This window comes from Genypterus blacodes, unplaced genomic scaffold (assembly GCF_046128005.1).
Source record: "Genypterus blacodes isolate CSIRO-AG114 ecotype Tasmania unplaced genomic scaffold, CSIRO-AGI_Gbla_v1 ptg000292l_1, whole genome shotgun sequence".
NCBI lineage: Eukaryota > Metazoa > Chordata > Actinopteri > Ophidiiformes > Ophidiidae > Genypterus > Genypterus blacodes.
The window spans coordinates 165,001-188,261 of NW_027467083.1; the positions used below are offsets into that span (position 1 = coordinate 165,001).

The following is a 23,261-nucleotide window of genomic DNA, read 5'->3' on the forward strand; positions in this document are numbered from 1 at the left end:
GACCAAACCTCTCTTGTGCTCGTCTCCGAGTCTCACTTGCCTCTTAAATCCACTCAGGCCTCTCAGGCGTCAGATTGTTTTACTGGAATTTTCAAGATCATTCAGTCGCCCGCTTGCTGCAGATCCAGTTTGAACTCGTATCTTTTGTTGTGTAGAAGTCGCTCTGCACTCAAGACATGCAGTTCTTCCACATTTCTGCTTTTCTTTGTCGTCCCCCAGAAAGGGCCAGCGGACACTCAGCACATCGACCCTGAGTTCACCAGAGAGATGGTTCCTAGCTCGGTCAGTCGGACCCCGGAGTTCAATGCCAGCACCAGCTCCAACAACGCCTTCAATGGATTCTCTTATGTCTCCAATGAGGACAGCTTCCTGTGAGACAGGAAGTTCCCGTCCAAAAGTTCTTGGTGAAATGGGACGGCAGACTGGGTCATATATTTGGACCAAGAGTCCGGCATTCCACTCCAGGAGGCCATGACGCCATGACGCCATGACGCCATCAGGCCCTTTGAGAGCTCAGACAGTAAGAACTCTTCATGTCACATGAAGCTTCACACTCCAGGCTTTTCCTAATTCTTCTTCATGAGTGTGGAGCAGAAGCACATGGACCCAGAGGAGGTAAAGGTCTGTGGTTGGGATACGTGTCACCTCTCTGCATGTTATCTCACCTCACTGATCCATTTACCAGAACATATATAGGGCCTTCAATTTCAATGCAAATGATCTCTGTGTCTCAATGGAAGAAATATCATGTAAGGTTGAGTTTATAGTGTCTTTATAAACACACTGATAATGCAAAGTGTTTCATTTTAACTTCAGTAAATCATTGATTTTCGATACATTTGATTCTAATGTACGAAAAGCAATGAATCATAATTCTATAGATTGGAATAATGACAGGAAGTCCACTGATGAGACGTTCTGACATCATTTATGACACTTACACCCAAGAGTCACTGTTCATTCCCAACAACATACAGATAGAAACAGAATGTTTTGTGTAGCATCTTGTTAAGGCCTCAACATAAACCCTGTGAATGTTTCATATGAGATACCGACCTGAGATGGTTAATATAACAATGCAACAACTGTAAATATGGCAGTAAAGTGTAGGATGATGTAATGATATCATGAAGTGCCTCTGAATGTAAAAGGAAATGAAGTTGTCATTAAAAGATCTGATTTACAGAAACGTACAGGTGGCTGATGTCGACTGAAGTGATTGATGAACTCCAGTTGAACGTTACACTCCTTTATTAAAACCCACACATGGTGAAATAACATCTTTTCTGGGGTTTGGTATTGTCCAGCTCTTAAGCTACTTCAATAAAGTAATGTGATGTCATCCAATAAACAAGTTTCAACAGTGATGTCATCCAAACTCCAGTAATGATGTCACATTGATATATTGTGACCTATTGATGAACACAAGTCAGCTCTCTGGGCCTTTATAGATTACCTTCAACACTGAGTCGTTCCCGTATCGCAGTACAAAAATACAAAAATGGCCGTCTGACATTTGTGTATAATTTAACTTGGTAAACTTTTGCTTTTCACGCAGAGAAGTCTGACATTTTCCACAGGATCAGCTTCAGTTACTGCCAGGGGACATAACCAGGACATACACTCCCACAAGAAACAAAGCTGTGTGTGTGTGTAGTGGTGGGGTCACCCTCAGTGTCAAAGCAGTGTGATGAATTCATCCGTGACCGGTGCCAACAGAACGTTCTAGTGTAATTCCTGCACCCAACACAAACAAACACACACTCAGCACGTATACAGCATCGCAAGGGTCAAAGCTCTGTGAGTGTGTGGGCGTGTGTGTTTTAAATACAACTTGTTATCCGGCATATGTGTTTTTCAAGCAAATCAAAAGTGTGCATTTCTTATATATGCTTTTATATACTCTGCTTTCATCCAGTATGCAAACACTGCACCCCAAAGCACATGCAACAGATGCAATAACATAGAATGGGTCACCTGTTTGTAAAATGGGCTGTACTTATATGTGATGTGTACCTAACATTCAATATATTTCTTATTAATCACCCCAGATGGGACTTGAACCCACACTCCCTGGAGGCTAGTGCCTTATCCAGAGGTGTGTCCATCACATAACAGCATACATGGCGCTGAATACAGATTCTGTGTCTGATTCTGGACAGATTTGGATCATTTGCAGACTCGATGACAGAGATTGAATAGTAGGAGAGTTTAGAGTCCACAGATCTGACAGAATATTGTGCAATCTTTGATCACGTAGACCGCAGACTGAACACACAGTCCTTTGGCCCCCGGTCTGTTTCAGTTCATACATGAGTGCTTCAGCTTTTCACGGTTGTGCTCTGCAAATATTGGGTCATTTGTGCTCTTGATCAGTGATGGATTAATATTTACTGAGCTAACGCATTAGCGAGGAATGAGCTTTAATCCAAATGTCTTCAAGCACAGACAATAAACACAGAGTGTCAGTCAAATCGAACCTGAGCAAACAAACGTTCTGCCTTTGGCACGCAACCATTCATTACACTGTTATTTACACACACAACATGCAGGCACACGCACACGCACACACTGCCCTGGCCGGACCGTGTTGTCCGTCACTGTCACCATCTCAGGTGATTGAGGTGTGGACTGTGGAGTTTGATGAAGATGAAGATGTAGATGATGACGATATGAAGCTCTATATGACTGTGTAACTGCTCCACCTACAGTTGAGGCAGAGAAGAGCAAACTGGCTGAAAACCTCAATACATCTTAAGCTCAAATTTGCGTTTTAACCGACTTAATGTGAAACAACAGTGACGTCATAGTGAAGAGTAAACCAGAGGAGATGTGTGTGTGCTTCTAAATCTTACATCATCATTTCAACAACGTATTTATGTGTTGCAGCAATAATAAAGTTATTGAAAGTTTGACAAAATCACATTTTGGTTGTTTTGGGTGTTTCTGTTCATCTTAGTGTTTGTGGAAAAAATTATCAAAGAGGCTGACAGGGTTATAACACTGTTAGCCATTAGCTGTTAGCATCTGGTAGACTTTTCGTGGCTGGTTTGGGGGCCTTTGACTTGTGGTGTTCTTGATGATGCCTGTCAGCCTCCATGCAACGTTATCACAACAGCTACAGCGCTCGAGTCCGTGACGAGTCTGATTTATGTCATTCGTGGATTATTGAATCTTTATGCATAAACTCTTATTCATTGGTGGCTGTTTATTTACAAAGCAAACTATTCTAGTGCCTGTGGCCGCTCGGAGCTGCGGTCTGCCTCTTGAGACACGGGGTGGGTGTTAAAGTCAAGACAGACCCCCGTGTTAAATGATGACTTTATCCTGAAGTGGTGGCAGAGTAGCAGTGAGGCTGCCCGAAGATGACACATTTAGAGTATGTTAAATACTGACAATAAAACATCCAAACATGAGATTTGACCATGTTAGTTTGTATACGATTTAACGACTCGCTCTGACTGAAGTCACCACGTAACACAGTGACTCTTAAACGCAGAACGGGGACATGTTGCCCAATGGAAGAGGGAGACAATCTCAACTCAGCCTTATTTATATAAAACAAAAAAGAAGTTGCAGCCTTTAATGAAAGTGTGTTCGGTGTTTTGTGTGGTTTGAATCACGAGTGCGAGATTCAGCGCGAAGCCGCGTCTTCCTCTCGTGTTGTGACAGTGGAAGTTACGCCATTGAAGTTAAGTGTGACATTGTTGTAATCTTCGGAAGTGTGTAAAAGTGACACAAACAGCCTTCGCAGTGATGCCGAGTGTCCCGGCTGTGCTGTCACCGTTAGAGGCGCACTACCTCCCGCACAACGACGGCTACAGGCGCGACGGTTCTTCGCGAGTGTCCGTGGAGCTTGCTAGCCACGTTAGCTAGCCTACAAGGCAAGTTTGTTTTTATGAACCGCTTTGGGTTTGTGGTGTTGTCATGAGTTACACGGCGAGATGTTAAGACGCAGAACTTAGAAACGAAGTGACGAGGAGTAAGTTTTATGATTTGGCGTGTTATCATCCCGTCATGTGCTCAGTTTCCTGTATGCAGTTAGCTTAGCTGGAGTTGCAGCAGGTCAGCATCTGTACGGACAGAAGGACGCACGGTGACTTCACACGCTGCAGTTTGATAAAGTTATATTTCTGTACATGACATTGTTTTGTTGCTCGTGTCAGTGTGTTTGTGAGCGCCTAAAGCTGTGGAGGGATGAGAGTTATGACTGTAAAAGTGAGATCAAACACATTTGATTAGTTTAGTTATGATTCCAATCACTCATCGTCATTCATTGATTGCTGCATTAAATGTCAAAAATAGAAAACATTTCCCTTATAAAGAAACAATTCAGGTTGTTGGTTCTGATCCCGACTCAATAGCACCACCGTGTGGCCATTAATGAACTACTGCGAGGTGTTGTTTAGGTCCTCCATTGATTTGGTGGTTTATTAGTGAAAAGCACAAACATGAACCATAAGCTTCAACTGTGTTTCAGCCTAAGCAGTGTCCAATGTGTGTGTTGGTGTGTAGTCTGGTTATGCAGTAATACTTGGAGCAACCGTCAGTAATCCATGATCTCCTCTTCCTCCTCCTCCTCTTCCTCTGTATGCTCACAGTATGGAAGAGGAGCAGCAGGCTCATTCAGACGCAGCTCAGGATCAGCATGACTCCAAACATGAAGGATGGACTAAGGCACAGGTCAGGTCAAGAGTTGTTCCTATAACACTCAGATACTGTATGTGTGTGTGTGTGTGTGTGTGTGTGTGTGTACGTATGCTTTGTTTAAACGTTACCTTATAGTTGTAGTAACTAAAGTGACAGGTTTCTGTTTGACTCTGACTGTAACAACATGGAGTCTCACCTCATGGCTCAAACACATTAGCGTGTGTGTCTGACCTGCTGTCGTCTTGTACGCAGGATGAAAATCTAAAAATCCTTGTCAGCAACTTAGGCAAAGATTGGAAAAGCATTTCTAGTTTTCTTCCTGTAAGTACTGAGCACAAAGTATCACATAAACATGAGAGGAAGGAGGCGGTTCAGATGAATGGCAGGATCATAATGATGCTAATATAAATAAACGATTGTAAACAAAAGGACAAAACCCAAACCCTTCATGAAAGCAGGAGACCAGAGGGATGGAAACATGTTTAGTTGTGATTTGCTAAACTCCTCTAAACTATATGGTATATTATAATTATAATGTGTTTAAACAGCTGTTATATACTGTTAAGATGTGTGTTAAAGATTTGTCTCTTCATGTCACAGGAGCACAACTCGTACAAGTGTGTGTCCAATTGGAAGACCTGCCTGGATCCTCCGCTGAGCAGAGACTCATGGAGCAAAGAGGAAGATGACAAGGTGGGTTAGAACGTACACAAAGCATCAAGACAGAGTGGACATGCAGCTCCGTGCTCACATACGTGTGCTCCTCACATACGTGTGCTCCTCACATACGTGTGCTCCTCACAGGTGGTGGAGCTCGTTGCCAAATACGGCTCCAAACGCTGGACCTTCATCGCCAAGCACCTGAAGGGCCGCATGGGGAAACAGGTCTGCCAGCGCTGGCACAACCACCTCAACCCCCTCATGAAAAAGTGGCCGTGGTCAAAGGAAGAGGATCTCATCATCTACAAAGCCCACGGCATTCTGGGAAACCAGTGGGCTGAGATCGCCAAGCTGCTGCCTGGAAGGTAAGAATGCAACGACCGACACGCTGTGATGTCAGCTGTCTCACCTGTGTGACCTTCAGAGGCTCATGTGTTTGAATCCCTCCTACAGGTCAGACAACGCTGTGAAGAACCACTGGAACTCCAGCATCAGACGCAAGCTGAAGTCGGGCTTCTACAAAGACGACGAAGACACGGTGACGGTGGACATCCAGCAGTTTACAGAAGGAGAGGTGAGTTCTGCCTGCTGCATCACAGAGGAGACCGTCTCAGGCAAAACTGTCGGATCAAATGTGAACCACATCATTGTTGTTGTGGTGATAAACCCAGCTGTGTGTGTGTGTGTGTTGTGTTACAGGGCGACTTCAACTGTGACGTTGTTATAGACGCAGACCCTCTGACTCAGCAGGTGAGGAGGAGAAGAAGAACAACAACAACAAGCCTCTCTGTGACTGAGCTGAAGACATGTTCACATCATTTAGACCTTCATCTCATAATGAGGACTTAACGTGTGTGTGTATGTGTGTATGTGTGTGTTGCTCTGGTGCAGCTCAGGGTCAAGGAGGAGCAGAAGCAGGTGTGTGATCCAGAGGTGTGTGTGATGAAGCCCTCACAGACCAAAGCAAAGACGTGGGGCCGCTCATCCCGCTGCCCCTCCTTGTCCCTGAGCTCCAGTCCCGGCTCGTGCTCGTGCTCGGGAGCCGCACCAGCGCCGCCGCCGGCCGGGCAGAAGGCGTTCACAGAGGCGGCGCTGAGGATGATAGCGGAGGACATGCTGCCTCTGAGGTGACGCTCCACTCACAACAGAGATCAGATCAGTCACAGCTAAGACTCGTGTTTGTAGAAAGCTCACGCCCAGTCTGAGAGTTTGATCTTTCCTGTTGTTGTGTTATGTAACCGTGTTGAATAGTGTTTAAATGACGCACGCCTTTCTGTTTCCCCTCAGTGTGGTTGAAGGTGCAGGCTTCAGGTCGTTCCTGAGTGTGGTGAGCCCTCAGTGCAGTAAACTCTCCCAGCGAGCCGTGGGCCTGCAGCTCTACAACGACGTGGAGCGAAGCATCAAGCCTCAGCTCATCCGGGACCTGAAGGCCTCCATCGCCAGCGCCGGGGACGGGGAGGGGGCCATCCACGTGACCTTTGACCTCTGGGCGGGCGGCCTCTCCCGCCTGGCCCAGGAGCCCGTGGTGGTGGTGCAGCTCCACTTCCTCAGTGAGAGCTGGCAGATCTGCCGTCCCACCGTGGCGTTTCGTGAGGTGAGCCAGCAGAACCTGAGCGGCGCCGTGTCCAGAGAGCTGGAGGCCGTGCTGCTGGGCTACGGCGTCTTTCCCCGCAGCATCGGCTACGTCCTCACCAACCGGCCCAAACGAGCCCTGAAGGCAAACCAGCTGTTCTGTGACTATAAGATCATGTGCTCGTCTCAGAGGGCGGAGCCTGATGGAGACGATATCATGGCGTTCCTGGCAGAGGGAGCGTGTGAGACCGAGTCCCCCTTCTCCCAGCTGCAGATCGGGACCAGGACCGCCTGTCTGACCGCAACGCTGCAGCTCGTGATCAAGGGGGCGCTGAAGTCCTCCAGGGTTGTGGAGAACCTCCTGGTCCAGGTCCACAATGTGGTGGCGTTCTTCAGGAGCCACGCCTACTGGAGTGAAGTGAGTGGGTCAAAGGTCAAAGGAGGTCATCAGCTTGTATCAAAGTCAGTTACATTTTGGGGAACTTACTCTGTGTGTGTGTGTGTGTGTGTGTGTGTGTGTGTGTGTGTGTGTGTGTGTGTGTGTGTGTGTGTGTGTGTGTGTGTGTGTGTGTGTGTGTGTGTCTAGATGCTGCTGAAGGAGTGCGGGGTGTCTCTGTTCCCTTCGGCCCATAACTGCCGGTGGAACTCCACGATGGCGTCCCTGCGGCGCCTGAGCGAGGCGTCTGTGTGGAGCACGGCGGTCTCGCTCTTGGCTCTGGCTCGCTCCGAGGCCAGCGACGCACACAGCATCCCGCCGCTGCTCATGGTGAAGCGGGAACAGGTGGTGGACATCCTGAGTCTCCTCCAGCCGTTTGAGCAAAGCATCCAGGTGTGTGAGCGGGGCGGAGACATCCTGTTGCGAACGCCAAGGTGATTGTTGTCGTTAATGTCTAGCTTCTCCTCCTCCCTAGGACCTGCAGGACAGCAGTGTGAGCTTCTCCTGCGTCCTTCCCTCCCTCACCGCTCTGGATAAGACCTTGGAGTGCAGCGTCACCAACTACACACACTTCACCAGAGCCCTGCGCACCGGCCTGCACACACACTGCCAGGCCCTGATGCTGCAGGAGGACGTGATACTGGCCACCGTGCTGGACCCCAGGGTCAAGCTGCAGGTAGACACACACACACACACACACACACACACACACACGTCACTTTGTTGTCATGCAAGTTAGTAAGAGGTGCAACAATGAAATCGTGTGTGTTTGTGTGTTTCAGCCGTTCTCTGATGACAAACGGGAGGAGGGGACGTGTTTCTTATCGCCGCCATCGAAGCTGGAGGCTCGCTCCATCGTTGAGGCCGCAGCGGGACGCGTGGAGGCCTCAGCCGCGTCTCCCTCAGCCGCGTCTCCCTCTGCACAGACGAATGGAGACAGGACAAAGGAGGAGGAGAACGAGGAGAACGAGGAGAATGAGGCGTCAGCTCCTGCCGACTCGCACAACAGCAGCTGCAACGGAGACGCAGGAAACGACCTCAAACGCAAAGCCGCCCTCAGCCGTCTCCAGCCTCCCGCCAAGAGCGTGAGGACATCAGAGGTGGACCTGTTCCTGTCTGAACCTCTGTTGGACTCCGGCGGCTCCAGCCTGCTGTACTGGAAGTCCGCCGCTCGTTTCCCGCGGCTCCAGAGCGTCGCCAGGAAGCTGCTGGCAGTGCCGGCGACCTCGGGGGGCTTCGACCGCCTCTGTCCCATGGCCACCTGCATCGTGAGGGCGAAGAGGAACCGCCTGCCCCCCCACACCACGGAGAGGCTGCTCCTCTACAGAGACGCCTCCAGGGCCAAAGCCGGGACCAAGGGACCAAACACTGACGCCTGCTGACGGGCGCCACACCTTTCCTTACACTTGAAGTTAAGAGTTAGACTGAATCTGGGTCAGATCGGGTTCCTGACCTGTGTGACGGTTCAAATGAGCCGACCGAGCTTTCCTCATCCTCATGGAGCAGAAAGTGGGATCTCTTCTCGTACCGGTTGCTTTAAAACGTTTACCTAAGATCCTGCAGGATGATTGACAGCTCAGTTCTGACCTGTGCAGTAAAATACCTCAGGTTTCATGTGAGAGTGTGTGTGAAACGCTCCTGATGCTTCTGTCAGACTGCTTTACTTTGTTTACATGTTTGATCTCCTCTTGGTTTGCGGCTCTTAAACACACGGTCGGTTGTGTTCTGTATCTTATTCTGGCGGGTCAGCAGGAAGTTGTGAGAGGGGAGGAAGTTTAACAGAACACAGAGCTCGCATCAAAAGACGTCTGATTGTATTGCTAAAGCTGATTGTTTATGTTTCAGCAACGTTAAAACTTATGTGAACGACCTGGTCTCCTAGGTGACGGATGTTCGAGCCGCTCTGGCTGTTATCAGGGACGGTAGAGGACTCGGCTCTTCACTGGAGAATCCTTCAATCTTTTAACGGGTGAATCTTTTCCTCTCCCAGTTGAAACATCCAGGGACTTTATATTTAAGAATAAAGCTATTTTTGTCTATGGTGTTCTACGTTTGTGTCACACAGTGTTGGTGTTCAGATCCGCTGTTTGGTTCTGTAAGAGGATCACTCACTTCCTCCCTGGACAGACGAACAAGAAGGAGACGGAAAGCAGACATGATCAAAATTCTTCGTCTGTTAAAGTTTCAGTGTTTTTTCAACATTTTACGAGTTAAATTCAGTAATACAAAGTAACATTTGTCTTGTTTAATGTCGCACAGGCGTCTTCTTTACTCAACACTGCCCTCTAGCGGCGATATTAGTATTATTGTTATGACAACAAGGCAGACCGGAAGTCTGTAACCAATACGGAAGAAGTCCCGAAAGTGAACAAAACTTACGGGTACTGAAATCGTTTAGGAAAAAAATTAAACCGCAGTAAAAATATGTTCAAAATCAATAAGAACGTGCTGTGTTTTGTTGTAAAAGCGACTGACCAATCACAGCGGAATATCACAGAAAGATCTGCGACATCCGAGCGAAACGACGCGAGCTTGTACTTCCGGTGTCATGACCTGCCGTCTGCCATGTGGGTCTGGAGAAAGTAATCAACTTCTACTAAAAAGCTTACAGGGACTCTGAAGGCAGAAGATCCGTGTAGCTTCCGGGTTCGAGTTCGGGCCCAGTATTCGGGTCCGGATCATGGCGCTCTATATGAGAGCCGCGGAGATCCTGGAGAAGGCGGAGATGAAGCAGGGCGCTCTGAAGACGCTGGTCTACGACAGCAAGTTCCCGAAGATCAAGCAGCTATTCGCGCTGGTCTGCGAGACCCACAAGTTCTCGACCGTCCTGGAGGAGATCATCGAGTCCACCAACCTGCTCAAGCACACCAAGCTGAGGCCGAACGTGGCCAAAGTTCTGGTGTACGACCTCCTGATGGGCCAGGGGCTGAAGTGCGGCGGCCCCTGGAAGGCCGTGATGATGAAACACCGCTCCCGGCTGCAGGCTATGCTTGCCCGCATGAAGGTGAAGCAGAAGGTGAGCAGGAACGCGGATCTGCTCCCGGCCGACGTCCAGCAGCCCGCCGGCGACCTGCTGCCCAGGTAAGACGTCACCTCCGGCTAGTAGACCTAAGAGATTCATAAATAAAAAGTATAAGTGGCTCTCAAAATCAAACTGTTGTTTATTCAAGGTTTTTGCGGTTTTGATTTCCTTTCTGCTGTCACACCAAAGATCAAACTCAAACAGATCTGGTTGAATGTTATTGAATGAACTAACAGTCAGAACTCTCCAGGTACGCGCGTGTGAACACCCTGAAGACCACCATGGAGGACACGGTGGACTACCTGAAGAGGGACGGCTTCACCTACCTGGGCGAGGCGGCCAGGCTGGAGGACTTGACCCTGAAGGAGCGGGACTTTGTGAAGGACCTGCACCTGCCTCACCTGCTGGTCTTCTCTCCAAAGATGGACTTCCACGATCACTTCCTGTACAAGGCGGGCCACCTGATCCTGCAGGACAAAGCCAGCTGCCTCCCCGCCTTCGCCCTCAGCCCGCCGCCCGGCAGCCACGTCCTGGACGCCTGCGCCGCTCCGGGCAACAAGACCAGCCACCTGGCCGCCATCATGAAGAACAAGGGCAAGCTGTTTGCCTTTGACCTGGATGCCAAGCGTCTGACCACCATGTCCACCCTGCTGCTGCGGGCCGGGGTCACCTGCACACAGCTGGCCAACCAGGACTTCCTGAAGGTGGAGCCAGAGAGCCCTCAGTACAAAGACGTGGAGTTCATCCTGCTGGATCCCTCCTGCAGCGGCTCAGGTAGAGAAGACAAGCTAGACCTGTACAGAGTCTCTAAACCTTTATAAATGCAAATTCCGGGTTCCAGTCATCAGTTGTGTGTGTGTGTGTGTGTTACAGGTATGGTGTGTCTGCGGGGCGACTCCTTGGCTGGCCGGGCGAAGGAGGAGTCTCGTCTGGTGTCTCTGGCCGCCTTTCAGCTGCGTTGCCTGAATCACAGCCTGAAGTTCCCTCGGCTGCAGCGCCTGGTTTACTCCACCTGCTCCGTCCACACGAAGGAGAACGAGGAGGTGGTGGCCGCCTGCCTGCAGCAGAACCCTGGGTTCAGGTAGGAGCCGTCTGATGGTCGTCCCTGGGTGTTACGGTGTGGTGTGTGTGTGTGTGTCCTGAGCAGCTGTGTGTCCTCTCCTGCAGGCTGGTTCCTCTCCTGTCCCAGTGGCCCGAGCGAGGCCTGGCACCGCTCACTCAGTGTCTGCGGGCCAGCACCGCCAAGACCCGGACACACGGCTTCTTCGTGGCTCTGCTGGAGAGAGGAGCTCAAGCTGAGGCTCCCAGACAGGAAGCTGCGGTCCAGATAATGTAAGCATTTCATTAAGATGTGTGTGAACTGGTCCAAGCTCCAGATGTGCATCATAACATGAAGTGTGTGTTTGTGTGTGGCTAAGAGTGTGTGCGCTGATCTGTCCCTCCTCTGCCTCAGTCCCCCTGAGGAGACGCCACTCAGTCCGCCTGTCTGCGAGGAGAAAACCATCGATTCCCCCGAAGACTCTGATGTTTCTGATGCTGAGGACGAAGCAGCGGCTGAGGCAGGACAGACTGAGGTCACACCAGGGAAGAGGAAGAGGAAGAGAAAGAGGAAGAGGAAGAAGACGAAAAAGGCAAAGACGACAGAGGCGGCCAGTGAAGGGACTCAGAGCTGAGATGTTTGGATGTGAGACTCATAACGATGATGTCACAGCCGGAGAGCAGAGTTATGATGTAAATGTATTTTATCTTCTGTATTCATTTCACAGAACTACAGTGGGATTTGAACAAAAAGTCAATACAAAATGCAAAATAATATACATTTGACTGTCCTTGTCCTTATTGTCAATATATCAGACTGAATAATCAATAATAATAATCAATAACGCATCATAAACATTATAAAGCTTCTTCACGGCACATGTTGCTTTTTCCTCCATTAAGTTTATTTTTGTATTTATTTATTTCTAATAGATCATCTTTAAATATAAACAGATAAATATCGATCAGACTTTTGTATCTATTATTACTTTGGATTCCTTGGAGCTCCTCTGTTGAGTAATGACGGCTTCTCTCCACCAGAGGGCGCGCGGCTCTCAGATAAACAAACGCAGCCGTTGGTGGATCTGATTGGTCATCAGCTGTCACGTGAGAGTTTGGTAACAACTTTACGAAACCTGTTAAAGGCGGAACTTTGTTTAATTACGAGTTCGATCAGCTGCTGCGTGTTTTTTTACATTCTGTAGGAAAACGAGGAATAATCAGTTTGAACGATTTAATAGATTTCAGCGCGTTAAATCAAACTTGTTCAAGCTGAGTGACAACGGAACATCTTCAGTATCGAGATCAGACGGTTTGACTTGGACTTCGGCCTCTCTGCGGAGCTTCTTGCCGCTCAGCGTCGCCTCTTCTCGGGCTCTTGCGGTGTGATGGCCGCGGTGCCCACAGTGAAGCTCTCCGGAGGACTGAAGATCTGCCGCGTCCTCAACGGCCTGTGGCAGCTGTCCGGGGCCCACGGGACCGTGGATGAGGCCCAGGCCGGTGAGACCTCAGGGAGACAGGAGGACGTCAGGGAACCGAGTCAGCAGGTTCTGAGTTTAGGGAGTCTCAGTGGCATATAATATTTCACCTTCTGTCTCTGTCTCTCTGTCTCTGTCTCTCTCTCTGTGTGTGTCTCTGTCTCTCTCTCTAGTTGAGGACATGCAGGCTTATGTGGACGCTGGCTTGACAACCTTTGACCTTGCAGACCACTATGGACCAGCAGAGGAGGTCTTTGGAGCCTTCAGCCGTCAGGTCACTGAGTCGCCAAGTTCACCTGCTCCAAACATTTATTAACCTTTCTTATAGGATATGGTAGTTGGTTCTAGATTCTGTACCAGACCAGAAATAACATTTTTCTCTCTCTCTGTGTGTGTGTGTGTGTGTGTGTGCACGTGTGCGTGTGTGTGTGTGCGTGCGTGCGCGCGCGTTATCTACTGGGCACACACACACACACACACACACACACAGTGTGTCTGGTTGTGGCTGATATGCTGTGACAGTCTAATGGTATTGAGTCGTTCATGTGTGATAATGTCCAGACTCCAGAGACAGATCTGCTCTCACACACACACACACACACACACTCACTCTCTCCTTCATGTCCTTCATCATTCATCGCTGCACACACAGCCTGTACATTCTATGTTGCTCTTAAACAATGAAGTGTGTAGCTGCACAGGTACACAGATCTGCTGAGGCTGCAGAGATCAACCTGATCAACCAGAGATGAGTCTGTCCTCCATCTAAACCAGCTGAAGACATTCAGAGAGTGCAAAGATAAAAAGATAGAAGTCATTTTTAAATATTAACCCTTCTGTCTTATTAGCAGCTGAAGTCCAGATCCTCTCCAGGCTCCGCCCCTCTGCAGGGTCTGACCAAGTGGGTCCCAGGCAGAATGGGAGGGATGGACCGCAAGGTGAGCTGCTGCTGTGCTGTAATACCGCCTGCATCCACCAGAGGGCAGCGCGTGTCTGCAGCTCCTCTCTGATCGTTTCAACTCTTTGTTCGCATCTTCACTGTAAACGGACTCGACTAGAGCTTCGACCTTTGACCTGATCTCCTTCTTGTTGTGTGATCTGGATTATGAGTGTTAATAATGAAAGTGTGTGTCTGCCTCCAGGTGGTGGAGAGAGCGATCCGCCGCTCCATGACTCGGATGCAGGTGGAGAGTCTGGACTGTGTTCAGTTCCACTGGTGGGACTACAGGGACAAGAGGTACCTGGAGGCCCTGGGCCACCTGGCAGACCTGCAGCAGGACGGACTCATACGTACGCACGCCGTTTAGACTTTGAAGCGGCTCTGTAGCTTCCCCTTGTAGTTGTACTCTGATTGTATCTCTGACATGATTGTGTGTGTGTTTGTGTGTGTCAGGCGAGCTGTCACTCACTAACTTTGACACTCAGAGACTGGAGGAGATCACCAGCAGAGGCATCCGCATCTCCAGCAACCAGGTAACAACAAGACTCACACACTGGATCAGTGCACAACCGGAACACACACACCTGGAGACGTGTCTGGATGTTGTGTGTTCAGGTTCAGTACTCTCTGATAGACCAGAGGCCTGCAGTGAGGATGGAGGAGTTCTGTCTGGCCCACGACATCAAGCTCCTCACCTACGGGACTCTGGGTGAGATATGAGGCCTCACACACACACACACACACACACACACACACACGAAGGTCGAGACAAGATGAGCTCCAAGATGGAGTCAGGCCAAGTGACATCACCTCCTGTGTCTCCTCTGTCATCTTCACCTCCTTCTCCTCCATCCCTCCCTTGCTCCCTCCCACCTTGTTCCTCCCCTCTCAGCGGGCGGTCTCCTCTCAGAGCGCTACCTGGGGAAGGCGGAGCCTAAATCCAGGTTGGAGCTTTACACGGCGTCTCTCTCCAAGTACAAGAAGATGATTGACACCTGGGGCGACTGGAGACTTTTCCAGGACCTCCTCGCCACCTTGGAGACTGTTGCCAAGGGCCACGACTGCTCAGTGGCCAGCGTGGCGACGCGCTTCATCCTGGACCGCCCTGCAGTGGGCGGAGTCATCGTGGGGTGTCGCCTTGGAATCGCAGGGGCGGAGCAGCACATCAGTGACAGTCTGCTCAGCTGCAGCCCCGAGCTGAGGCTGACGGCTGAGGACTCAGCCGCCATCCAGGCTGTGACGCAGCGCTCAGGGGACCTGATGGCTCTGATTGGAGATTGTGGGGACGAGTACAGAAACTAAAGGGGGGGAGGAAGAGGAGGAGGAGGAGGAGGAGGAGGAATAGAGACAAAGAGAGGGAGAGAAGTAGAAAATCTGCCACAATTTGAGATTATTAACTCAGATCAAGTCTTCATGCTGCTTAGTAACCAGGTTCTCACAGTGAATCTGAGGTCTCCTTGTGTGTGTGTGTGTGTGTGTGTGTGTGTGTGTCCCTCACATAGAAACACTTTATATTTGTCTCTAGATAGTTTGACCTAAGTGCTTCAGACTGAAACAAACACACACCAGTCATCATGTGTTTGAATCCTTAAAGTCTCTTCAGTAAGTCTTCAGTCGGTGCAGACACGTTTCTTCTCCTCATGAAGTTTCTCATGAATCTCAGATTGTTTCTGTTTCGTCAAAATGTTGGGTCAGGAAATTAAAACAAAGCAGAAAGAGACAATGAGTCCATGTTCCTTTGTGTCTGAGGAAGGGGCCACATGGGTGTGTGTGTGTGTGTGTGTGGGGGTGTGTGAGGGGGGGGAGAGGCTCAGCGAAGTGGAAGGAAGTCGTCTGGCCTTAGAGACGACAAGAAGCTGACAAAATGTCCAAACTCGCACACGTGTGTGAGGGGGGTGGGGGGGTTACTTGGACGAGATCTTGATGAGTGATGACTGAATGAGTGTATGTACATGTGTGTGTAATGAATGGATGGATGTACAGTATGTGTGTGTCGGCAGGTGCTCACACACACACACACACACGTTTAAATGAGATATATTTGCTTAATTGCTTTGTGTGTGTGTGTGTGACAGTGTGTGTGTGTCGGACTGACAGATGGCCTACAGGAATGACGCCGGTTTGGCCTCGAAGCACGTCTGCACGCCTAATCTATACAGTACGTACTGTACGCAAACACACACACACACACACACACACAATCTGTCAGTCCTGTTTTACTCTCGCTCTTGCTCTCGCTCTCTCTCACACACACACACAGCTGACGCCCTTTGTCTGGTTCAAAGACCAGACAGACAGACAGACAGACAGACACACAGACTCTCGCTGCGCTATAGGACCGGGGTCAGAGGTCATCACAGATATCACATCTATGTACCGCCGCCCTTCTGCCCAGCTGAGTTCAGTCAGACTGTGACACAGGAGAGCTCACTGTGACGTGTGTGTGTGTGTGTGTGTGTGTCTGTCACCTATCCTACATTACAGATCTACAGTCTCATGTTGACATGGAAACATAAAGACTCTGAGTCAGACCCTCGCATCGGTCTGCAGTGATTGAAGGATCTCTCTGTACAAACTGAAACGTCCCCGCCCACACACACTCCCTCTCACTGCCAGCAGGGGGCATTAGTTAACCTGGTGCAGGTGTGTGTCAGAGGTCACAGGTCAGTTAGATTAAGACGAGGAGCTCATGGGATTCACAAAGCAGAAACAAACTGTTACTATATAACTGAGGAGGAGGAGGAGGAGGGGGAAGATGAGAGGTGATGAACAGTGATGAAGATTCAGGAGCTGCTGGCGACCAAACAACCAATCCTCTGCTCACTGGAGCCTGTGTGTGTGTGTGTCTGCATTTAATATGTGAACTACCTCAGTATAGGATGACATCATGATGAAGAGCTGAAGTCCCATCAGGATGAGATCAACCTGATGGATCAAAGTGAGCACAGAAAGAGAAGAGACACACCGGGATCAGGTAAGACTGCTCTGTGTGTGTGTGTGTGTGTGTGTGTGTGTGTGTGTGTGTGTGTGTGTGTGTGTGTGTGTGTGTGTGCGTGTAGAGAGTTTGTTTGCACCTCTTTATTTATTTGTGCCTCATTCTTGTAACTGAAGAGTTTGAAGGAGTCACAGCTTTGTTTGTCAACCGATCACAACCGATCACAATGTCTTTATTGATTATGTGTCAGGCTAAGAACTTACCAATCAACCCCCATACTGGCATGTCTCTCTTAGGCCACCTGCCAGCCAGCTCTCTCTCTCTCTCTCTCTCTCTCTCTCTCACACTCACACTCACACTCACACACACACACACACACACACACACACACACACACACACTCTCTCTCTCTCTACAGTCTGCTTGAATCTTTCAAAAGGCTTTTTAATTATTAACACACATGAAAGTTGCCCAGCTGGTGGATCCTCCAGCCTCTGTGGCGTTCAGCAGCTTCGGCTCTGAGCTTCTGTTTGTTACGTAACCACACACACTCACACACACGCTCACATCTCTGCTGACACACACAGGGAACACTTCACTTCTTCTTCTTTGGTTTCCACTCGTCTTGCACACGTTGCTGGTAAACTCAAACATTTCCGTCCTATATGAAATGTGACATAATGAGTCAGAGGTCGATGTCATCGTCTCTACATTCATGAGGCAGTGAACCAGTTTGGAAACCTTTTAATACCTCTGCAATATTTGAATTTTTTGTTTGTGTGAAACTAAAAGAAGGAGTCGAGACGCAGCGGCTGTGAAGAAAGCGTCCCTTTATTAGTGTGAAGCTGCTCCATCACAGCCGGGGGCAGAAGGGTTCAGTCAGTGCTCAAACAGGCCAGAGTCGCTCCTCCTCACCCTGCGGCCTCTACGGGGGGAGGGGAGGGGGCGGGGCTACACAGAGGCGCTGGCGTTCTAACACGCCACGCTGAAAAAACGTGAAAAGGGGGAAAAAAACAAAACATCTCCACTTCATCTCTTTGACTGACAGACTACAGCAGAACCAGAAGTTTCTCTGGGAGGAAGGAGAGGGAAAGGGGGCGGAGTCAGATTGTGGCGGACATCAGTGTGCCAGTGTGTTTAGGGGGGAGGGGTCAGTAAGGTCACGATCGGGCGTCTACACCACATCAACCACAGACAGAGACAGAGACCAGACGGATGCTTCAGATTGGTGAGGTGAAGGTGAACGGGCCGCAAATGCTTCCCCTCCCCTCTGTGTTTGTCTCCATGGTGACCAGTAGTTACCATGGAGTCCTTTACCGTGTAGTTTGCTTGTTTTTCCGCCGCCCTCCTCCTCCTCCTTACTTGGCGTTGGCGGCGCCGCTGATCATCTTGCGGACGGCCTGAGCGATGGCGTCGCGGTCGATGCCGTAGATCCTCAGCAGCTCCTGAGGTTTGCCGCTGCGGGGAACCTGGGACACGGCGAGGCGCTGCACGGAGAAGCTGCTCTCATTCACCACCGCCGAGCACACCGCCTCACCCAGGCCACCTGAGGGATCACAGCGCACAGAGCGGGCAGCTGACGTCACACGTGCGGGGCCACATTGCACGAGAAGCGATTGAAGTGAATACCCTGTGAACGCCCACACAGGCGCTCTGACTCTTGACAATTCTCTCAGGACTGTGCGGCCTGTAACCTTTTTAGTTCTTTGTTTTATATTCCTCCTGTTGCTTATTTAAAGGCCAGTGCGGGCGTGCGGCGCTCCTTTGTCCCACCGTCTCCGCCCTCCTGTCACATTCAGTCACTCACACCTCGGCTGCTGATGGAGCTCTGCTGTGATGGGATTTGACCTGACAGCCTCCTCCCCCCCTCCCTCCCCCCTCCTGTGGTCACACCTTCAACCGCTAGAGCCTCACCCCCTCTCCTCCTCTCCTTCACTTCCTTCCTCTCTGCCACTCCTTCAACCGTTCCTCTCTGAGCCTTCAGGCGGAACACAAAGTCTCTCGTCTCTCCGTCCTTCTGACATCTCTCAGTCTGACCTCCCTGTTGTTTGTTATCTCCTATTTAAGTTCAAATTCTAAATGGAGACCTCTAAAATGGTTCATCCTCTGGGGACAAACTGTAAAGTGGCTTTCAGATGTTTCCAGGAGCTGCTGGACCAACAGATGGACCAGCAGACCCAGACCAGTGTGGGGGGGAGGGGCTCTGTTTAGGGACATGGTGTACTTTACCCTTCAACGTCCTCATGTCCTCGCCATTCACCCATCTGTGCATCACGCCAAGCCACGCCCTCACTCGCCTCCCACTGTGTGTGTGTGTGTGTGTGTGTGTGTGTGTGGGCGGGGGTGTTAACGGTAGAAACATAATGTTCTTTGACAGCTTATAGATGCAAATCATCCCAACCTTCAGTCCTTCACCCTCTCTCTCTCTCTCTCTCTCTCTTCTTCACCTGCTCTGTGTGCATCTGTGGGTGCTTAATGTGGGCGTGGCCAGCAGCCCAGCGCCATGGTAATGAAACTGCGCTGATGGGCTCGTTATGGCAGACAGAGTGTGTGTGTGTGTGTGTGTGTGTGTGTGTGTGTGTGTGTGTGGGGGGGGGGGGTTGGTCACTCTGGGCTCGTTGTGTTTGTCGTGCTGTTATGTATGTAGGTCACTGAAGCCCAGAGGCTGCAGCTGAAATGAAGAAACCCTGACAGGCACTGGCAGCTCCGCCTCCTCCACCATCCACCCGCCCGCTCGCCCTCTCTCTCTCTCTCTCTCTCTTTGTCTCTTCCTCTCTCTCTGTTTCTCTCTCTGTTTCTCTCTCTCTCTCTCTCTCTCTCTCTCTCTCTCTCTCTCTCTCTCTCTCTCTCTCTCTTTGTCTCTTCCTCCCTCTCTGTTTCTCTCTCTGTTTCTCTCTCTCTCTCTCTCTCTCTCTCTCTCTCTTTGTCTCTTCCTCTCTCTCTGTTTCTCTCTCTGTTTCTCTGTTTTTCTGTGTGTGTCTACCTCAGACGGTCAGGTCTGTGTGTTCTTGTGGTCAGAACTGTGGGTTTGGACCTCAGTGGACCAGCAGCAGAGCATCAGTAGATAAATGTTCTCTATCGTTCTGTCTGACCCCTGACCTTCATAGTAGTGGTCCTCCACCGTGATGATGCGTCCCCTGGTCGCCCTGGCGTTTTCGATGATGGTCTTGTGGTCCAGCGGCTTGATGGTGAAGGGGTCGATCACGCGGATGTTAATTCTCTCTGAGGGAGGAGAGACACTTTAGTGACATGGCAGAGGAGGACAGGAGCCTCGTTCTCTCTCTCTCTCTCTCTCTCTCTCTCTCTCTCTCTCTCTCTCTCTCTCTCTCTACCTTTCTTCAGTTGCTCCACAGCAGCCAGAGCCTCATGCAGAGTCACTCCTGCTCCGATCACAGTCACCTGGTCATCATTGGTCTTATACACAACCTGGTCAGAGAGAGAGAGAGAGAGAGAGAGGGAGAGAGATAGAGAGAGATATCGGTTGGAGGATGGAGACCCATGATGTCACTCACCCAGTATGACATTTAGAGGTAAACCTGTGTAGAAGTCAGGACAAACCTTGGCCTGTCCAACATGGAAGTCCTCGTTGCAGTTGTAGATGACGTTGTTCTCTGGACGGCTCGTCCGGATGAAACACAAACCCTGAAACAGAGCGAGGAGGCGTGGTGAGTTTGTGTGAACTCCAGCAGGGATCAGCTGATCTGTAGGGGGGCGTCACCTTCGTGTTGGCGGCGAGCTCCACCGCCTTCTCAGTGGAGACGCCGTCGCTCGGGTAGAAGACGGTTGCCGTGGGGATGGCTCTGAACATCGCCAGATCCTCCAGACCCATCTGAGAGGGGCCGTCCTCACCTACACACACACACACACACACACACACACACACACACACACACACACACACAGAGATCAGCATCAACACACACACATCCTCTGTTGTCAAAAAGTGATAACTAGTGGACCAACATGCTTTGGATCCAGGAAGTGGACATGCAGTGTACCTGAGGGGGCGAAGGAAAAGGAGGAAGAGGAAGAGGAGGAGGAGGTGTGAGGGAATCAGGCCACCCTGCCTTTACTTGTGAGGGACATGAGGCAGAGACGGGAGAGGGAGGAGGAGGAGGAGGGGAGGGGGAGGAGTGCTGAGGCCAGGAGAGGAAGATGGAGAACAGAGGAGATGAAGAGATGAAGGGGAAAAGTTTAGAAAACTTAAAAAGTAGTTTCACCCAAATCACATTTTCTCATTTTGAACAGTTTGAGCTTCATTTGTCCACAAAGTGAGATGAAGGTGAGAGGAGACGGAGGTGGATGGAATTAAACTTGTGGCGGTCAAAACAAAGGAAAGGAAACTAATCAATCAATCAATAAATTCGGAAAAATACTTTTAAAATGATTGAGCAAACTGAACCAAATTGGAAAAAAACAAAACATGAAAAATGAGTAGATGGAAGTTGTGTGTGTGTGATTTGGGTGAATTAACCCTTTGAAGGCAGACTGACCTATGGATACGCCACAGTGGGAGCCACAGAGGTTGATGTTGCTCTCGGAGATGGCGGCCATGCGGAGCTGATCGAACGCCCGGGTGAAGAAGGTGGCGAAGGTGCTGGCGAACACAACGTTGCGATCCCTCGCCGCGCATCCAATCGCCACACTCACCTGGAAGGGAGAGAGAGAGAGAGAGAGAGAGAGAGAGAGATAAGTTGCCAGTACTGCCCCCACACTCTCTTGTAGGTACTGCGCCCTGTGCCTGATCGTGGCTTTGGCCTGAACGTTCCCTCACCATGTTCTGCTCGGCGATGTAGCACTCCACGTAGCGGTTGGGGTGCTCGTTCTTGAAGAGCTCGGTGAAGGTGGAGTTCTTGGTGTCGCCGTCCAGAGCCACCACGTGGTCGTTGTAGCGGCCCAGTTTGGCCAGCGCCATGCCGTACGCCTTCCTGGTGGCCATCTGACCGGAGAGAGAGAATCGGTGAAGTCATTACTCTGACCCGTCTAAGCCTGACCCGTCTGAGCCTGACCCGTCTGAGCCTGACCCGTCTCAGTCCGACCCGCTCGCTCTCACCTTCTCTCCCGCCTTGTAGCTCGGCGCGCTCGGCATGCGGATGTTGCGCAGGCTGACGGGCGAGGCGTCCTCGGCGGGCGGCGCCGGGTACAGACGCTTGGTGCTGTTGATGACGCGGCCCTGCAGCTCCTTCATCACGCTGTCCGCCAGATCCTTGGGCAGCGGCTTCCCGTGCCAGCCCAACTTATCCTCAGCCACTGAAACATCACCAGAGTGTGTTTACTTACAGTGTGTGTACTTACAGAGTGTGTGTGTGTGTGTGTGTGTTTACAGAGAGTGTGATTCCACTTTAAGTCCTGTATCTATAGTCATACAATACATGACTATAGATACTGATGAAGAGGAGAACTTGTCTTCCTCCTGTACAATAGCATTCCAGCTGTCATACTCATCACACTCTTCCTCTTCACTGAACATCAGGCTAATCTCAAGGTCAAAGGTTAGGCTGCAGGTTTATAACAACACTCTCAGTCTGACGCCGTCTTACACACCACAAGATCTGCTCGTCCACTCTTTCCCTCACACACTCATACATGTGCTCACACACACACACACACACACACACACACACACACACACACACCACTATCATTAAACAAACAGAAAGGGGGGCCTCTATCTGTGCGCGCGCGCGTGTGTGTGTGTGTGTGTTGTGTGTGTGTGTGTGTGTGTGTGTGTGTGTGTGTGTGTGTGTGTGTGTGTGTGTGTGTGTGTGTGTGTGTGTGTGTGTGTGTGTGTGTGTGTGTCCGACACATTCTGAGGGATTAGCGACCTTCAGCAGTTTAAGCAGTAAAGCTTGGGCAGGATTCCGGCGCTCTGACGCTCCTCTGGACTCACACGTGCCAAACAGGAAGGAAAAGTGCTGACAGACGCTTCTTCACTTACAGGATTACCAAAGTTACATCAGGACCACAAAGATACTCCTCTCTGATTGGCTGGCAGATGACATTACACTCAGATAAGCTTAAAGTTTACATTTAGTAGTATCTAAAGTATCTAAAGTCTGAAGTACCTTGGATTCCTTTGCCTTTGATGGTTTTGGCGATGATGGCGAGCGGCTGGTGGCGAGGCTGACTCAGCACCTTGCACAGCTCCTCCACGCTGTGACCGTCCACGATGACGGCTTGCCAGCTGGGAGAAGAGAGACAATTCAGCATCTTAAAGCACACACACACAACACACACACACACACACACACACACTCTTACTGCACGCCTCCCCCCCGCTCACCCAAAGGCCTCGCAGCGGCGTTGATACTTCTCCACGTGGTGCTGCAGCGGCGTGGGGTCGCTCTGACCCAGACGGTTGATGTCCAAGATGGCCACCAGGTTGTCCAGCTGGTAGTAGGAGGCGAAGGCCATGGCCTCCCACACGGAGCCCTCAGACATCTCGCCATCGCCCAGCAGGCAGAACACTCGATAGCTGGAGAGAGAGAGGGAGAGAGAGAGAGAGAGGGCGAGTCAGGGAGGGAGGGATC

At 50.4% G+C, this 23,261-nt stretch overlaps 5 protein-coding genes across 6 annotated transcripts in view; 4 read left to right on the forward strand and 1 right to left on the reverse strand.

Annotated features, from left to right (window-relative positions):
- Positions 1-1,193, forward strand: part of sgk2a (serum/glucocorticoid regulated kinase 2a) — a 6,946-nt gene extending 5,753 nt beyond the window's left edge. The window contains exon 13 of the mRNA XM_076137074.1: positions 220-1,193. Within this exon, the coding sequence (XP_075993189.1) occupies positions 220-375 (156 nt within the window). The 3' untranslated portion in view covers positions 376-1,193. The remainder of the gene's footprint in view (positions 1-219) is intronic.
- Positions 1,194-3,343: 2,150 nt separating this feature from the next.
- Positions 3,344-9,711, forward strand: mybl2a (v-myb avian myeloblastosis viral oncogene homolog-like 2a). Its single transcript, XM_076137076.1, has 11 exons — positions 3,344-3,884; positions 4,602-4,683; positions 5,251-5,343; positions 5,455-5,675; positions 5,764-5,884; positions 6,010-6,060; positions 6,202-6,437; positions 6,598-7,300; positions 7,469-7,711; positions 7,794-7,994; positions 8,101-9,711. The coding sequence occupies exons 2-11, from the start codon at positions 4,603-4,605 to the stop codon at positions 8,698-8,700; spliced, it is 2,550 nt and encodes an 849-aa protein (XP_075993191.1). The 5' UTR covers positions 3,344-3,884; position 4,602; the 3' UTR covers positions 8,701-9,711.
- Positions 9,712-9,849: 138 nt separating this feature from the next.
- Positions 9,850-12,151, forward strand: nsun5 (NOP2/Sun RNA methyltransferase 5). Its single transcript, XM_076137077.1, has 5 exons — positions 9,850-10,399; positions 10,591-11,114; positions 11,214-11,421; positions 11,508-11,672; positions 11,794-12,151. The coding sequence occupies exons 1-5, from the start codon at positions 9,999-10,001 to the stop codon at positions 12,011-12,013; spliced, it is 1,518 nt and encodes a 505-aa protein (XP_075993192.1). The 5' UTR covers positions 9,850-9,998; the 3' UTR covers positions 12,014-12,151.
- Positions 12,152-12,481: 330 nt separating this feature from the next.
- Positions 12,482-15,511, forward strand: LOC142988056 (uncharacterized). Of its 2 annotated transcripts, none has more exons than XM_076137056.1 (7): positions 12,482-12,878; positions 13,030-13,130; positions 13,705-13,794; positions 13,999-14,146; positions 14,250-14,329; positions 14,412-14,505; positions 14,689-15,511. In XM_076137056.1, the coding sequence occupies exons 1-7, from the start codon at positions 12,767-12,769 to the stop codon at positions 15,096-15,098; spliced, it is 1,035 nt and encodes a 344-aa protein (XP_075993171.1). In that variant the 5' UTR covers positions 12,482-12,766; the 3' UTR covers positions 15,099-15,511. The 2 variants fall into 2 exon arrangements, with proteins under 2 accessions (XP_075993171.1, XP_075993172.1); XM_076137057.1 differs by having other exon boundaries at positions 13,708-13,794.
- Positions 15,512-17,640: 2,129 nt separating this feature from the next.
- LOC142988080 (transketolase-like) lies at positions 17,641-23,206 on the reverse strand (the record flags this gene model as incomplete). Its single annotated transcript, XM_076137082.1, has 10 exons — positions 17,641-18,277; positions 19,831-19,953; positions 20,064-20,157; positions 20,290-20,373; positions 20,450-20,580; positions 21,225-21,381; positions 21,506-21,670; positions 21,785-21,981; positions 22,797-22,915; positions 23,015-23,206. Coding segments are annotated over 10 exons (1,450 nt in total), but the record flags the coding sequence as incomplete, so codon positions are not given.
- Positions 23,207-23,261: the final 55 nt, after the last annotated feature.

What these genes read in the sequence shown, in the direction of transcription:
- mybl2a (XM_076137076.1), top strand. Translation starts at nt 4,603, where the DNA reads ATGGAAGAGGAGCAGCAGGCTCATTCAGACGCAGCTCAGGATCAGCAT. An exon ending in AAGGATGGACTAAGGCACAG is followed by an intron (nt 4,684 to 5,250) that starts GTCAGGTCAAGA and finishes TTCATGTCACAG; the next exon opens with GAGCACAACTCGTACAAGTG. An exon ending in AGCAGTTTACAGAAGGAGAG is followed by an intron (nt 5,885 to 6,009) that starts GTGAGTTCTGCC and finishes GTTGTGTTACAG; the next exon opens with GGCGACTTCAACTGTGACGT.
- nsun5 (XM_076137077.1), top strand. Translation starts at nt 9,999, where the DNA reads ATGGCGCTCTATATGAGAGCCGCGGAGATCCTGGAGAAGGCGGAGATG. An exon ending in TCCCTCCTGCAGCGGCTCAG is followed by an intron (nt 11,115 to 11,213) that starts GTAGAGAAGACA and finishes TGTGTGTTACAG; the next exon opens with GTATGGTGTGTCTGCGGGGC. An exon ending in CAGCAGAACCCTGGGTTCAG is followed by an intron (nt 11,422 to 11,507) that starts GTAGGAGCCGTC and finishes CCTCTCCTGCAG; the next exon opens with GCTGGTTCCTCTCCTGTCCC.
- LOC142988056 (XM_076137056.1), top strand. Translation starts at nt 12,767, where the DNA reads ATGGCCGCGGTGCCCACAGTGAAGCTCTCCGGAGGACTGAAGATCTGC. An exon ending in TGGGAGGGATGGACCGCAAG is followed by an intron (nt 13,795 to 13,998) that starts GTGAGCTGCTGC and finishes GTCTGCCTCCAG; the next exon opens with GTGGTGGAGAGAGCGATCCG. An exon ending in TCCGCATCTCCAGCAACCAG is followed by an intron (nt 14,330 to 14,411) that starts GTAACAACAAGA and finishes TTGTGTGTTCAG; the next exon opens with GTTCAGTACTCTCTGATAGA.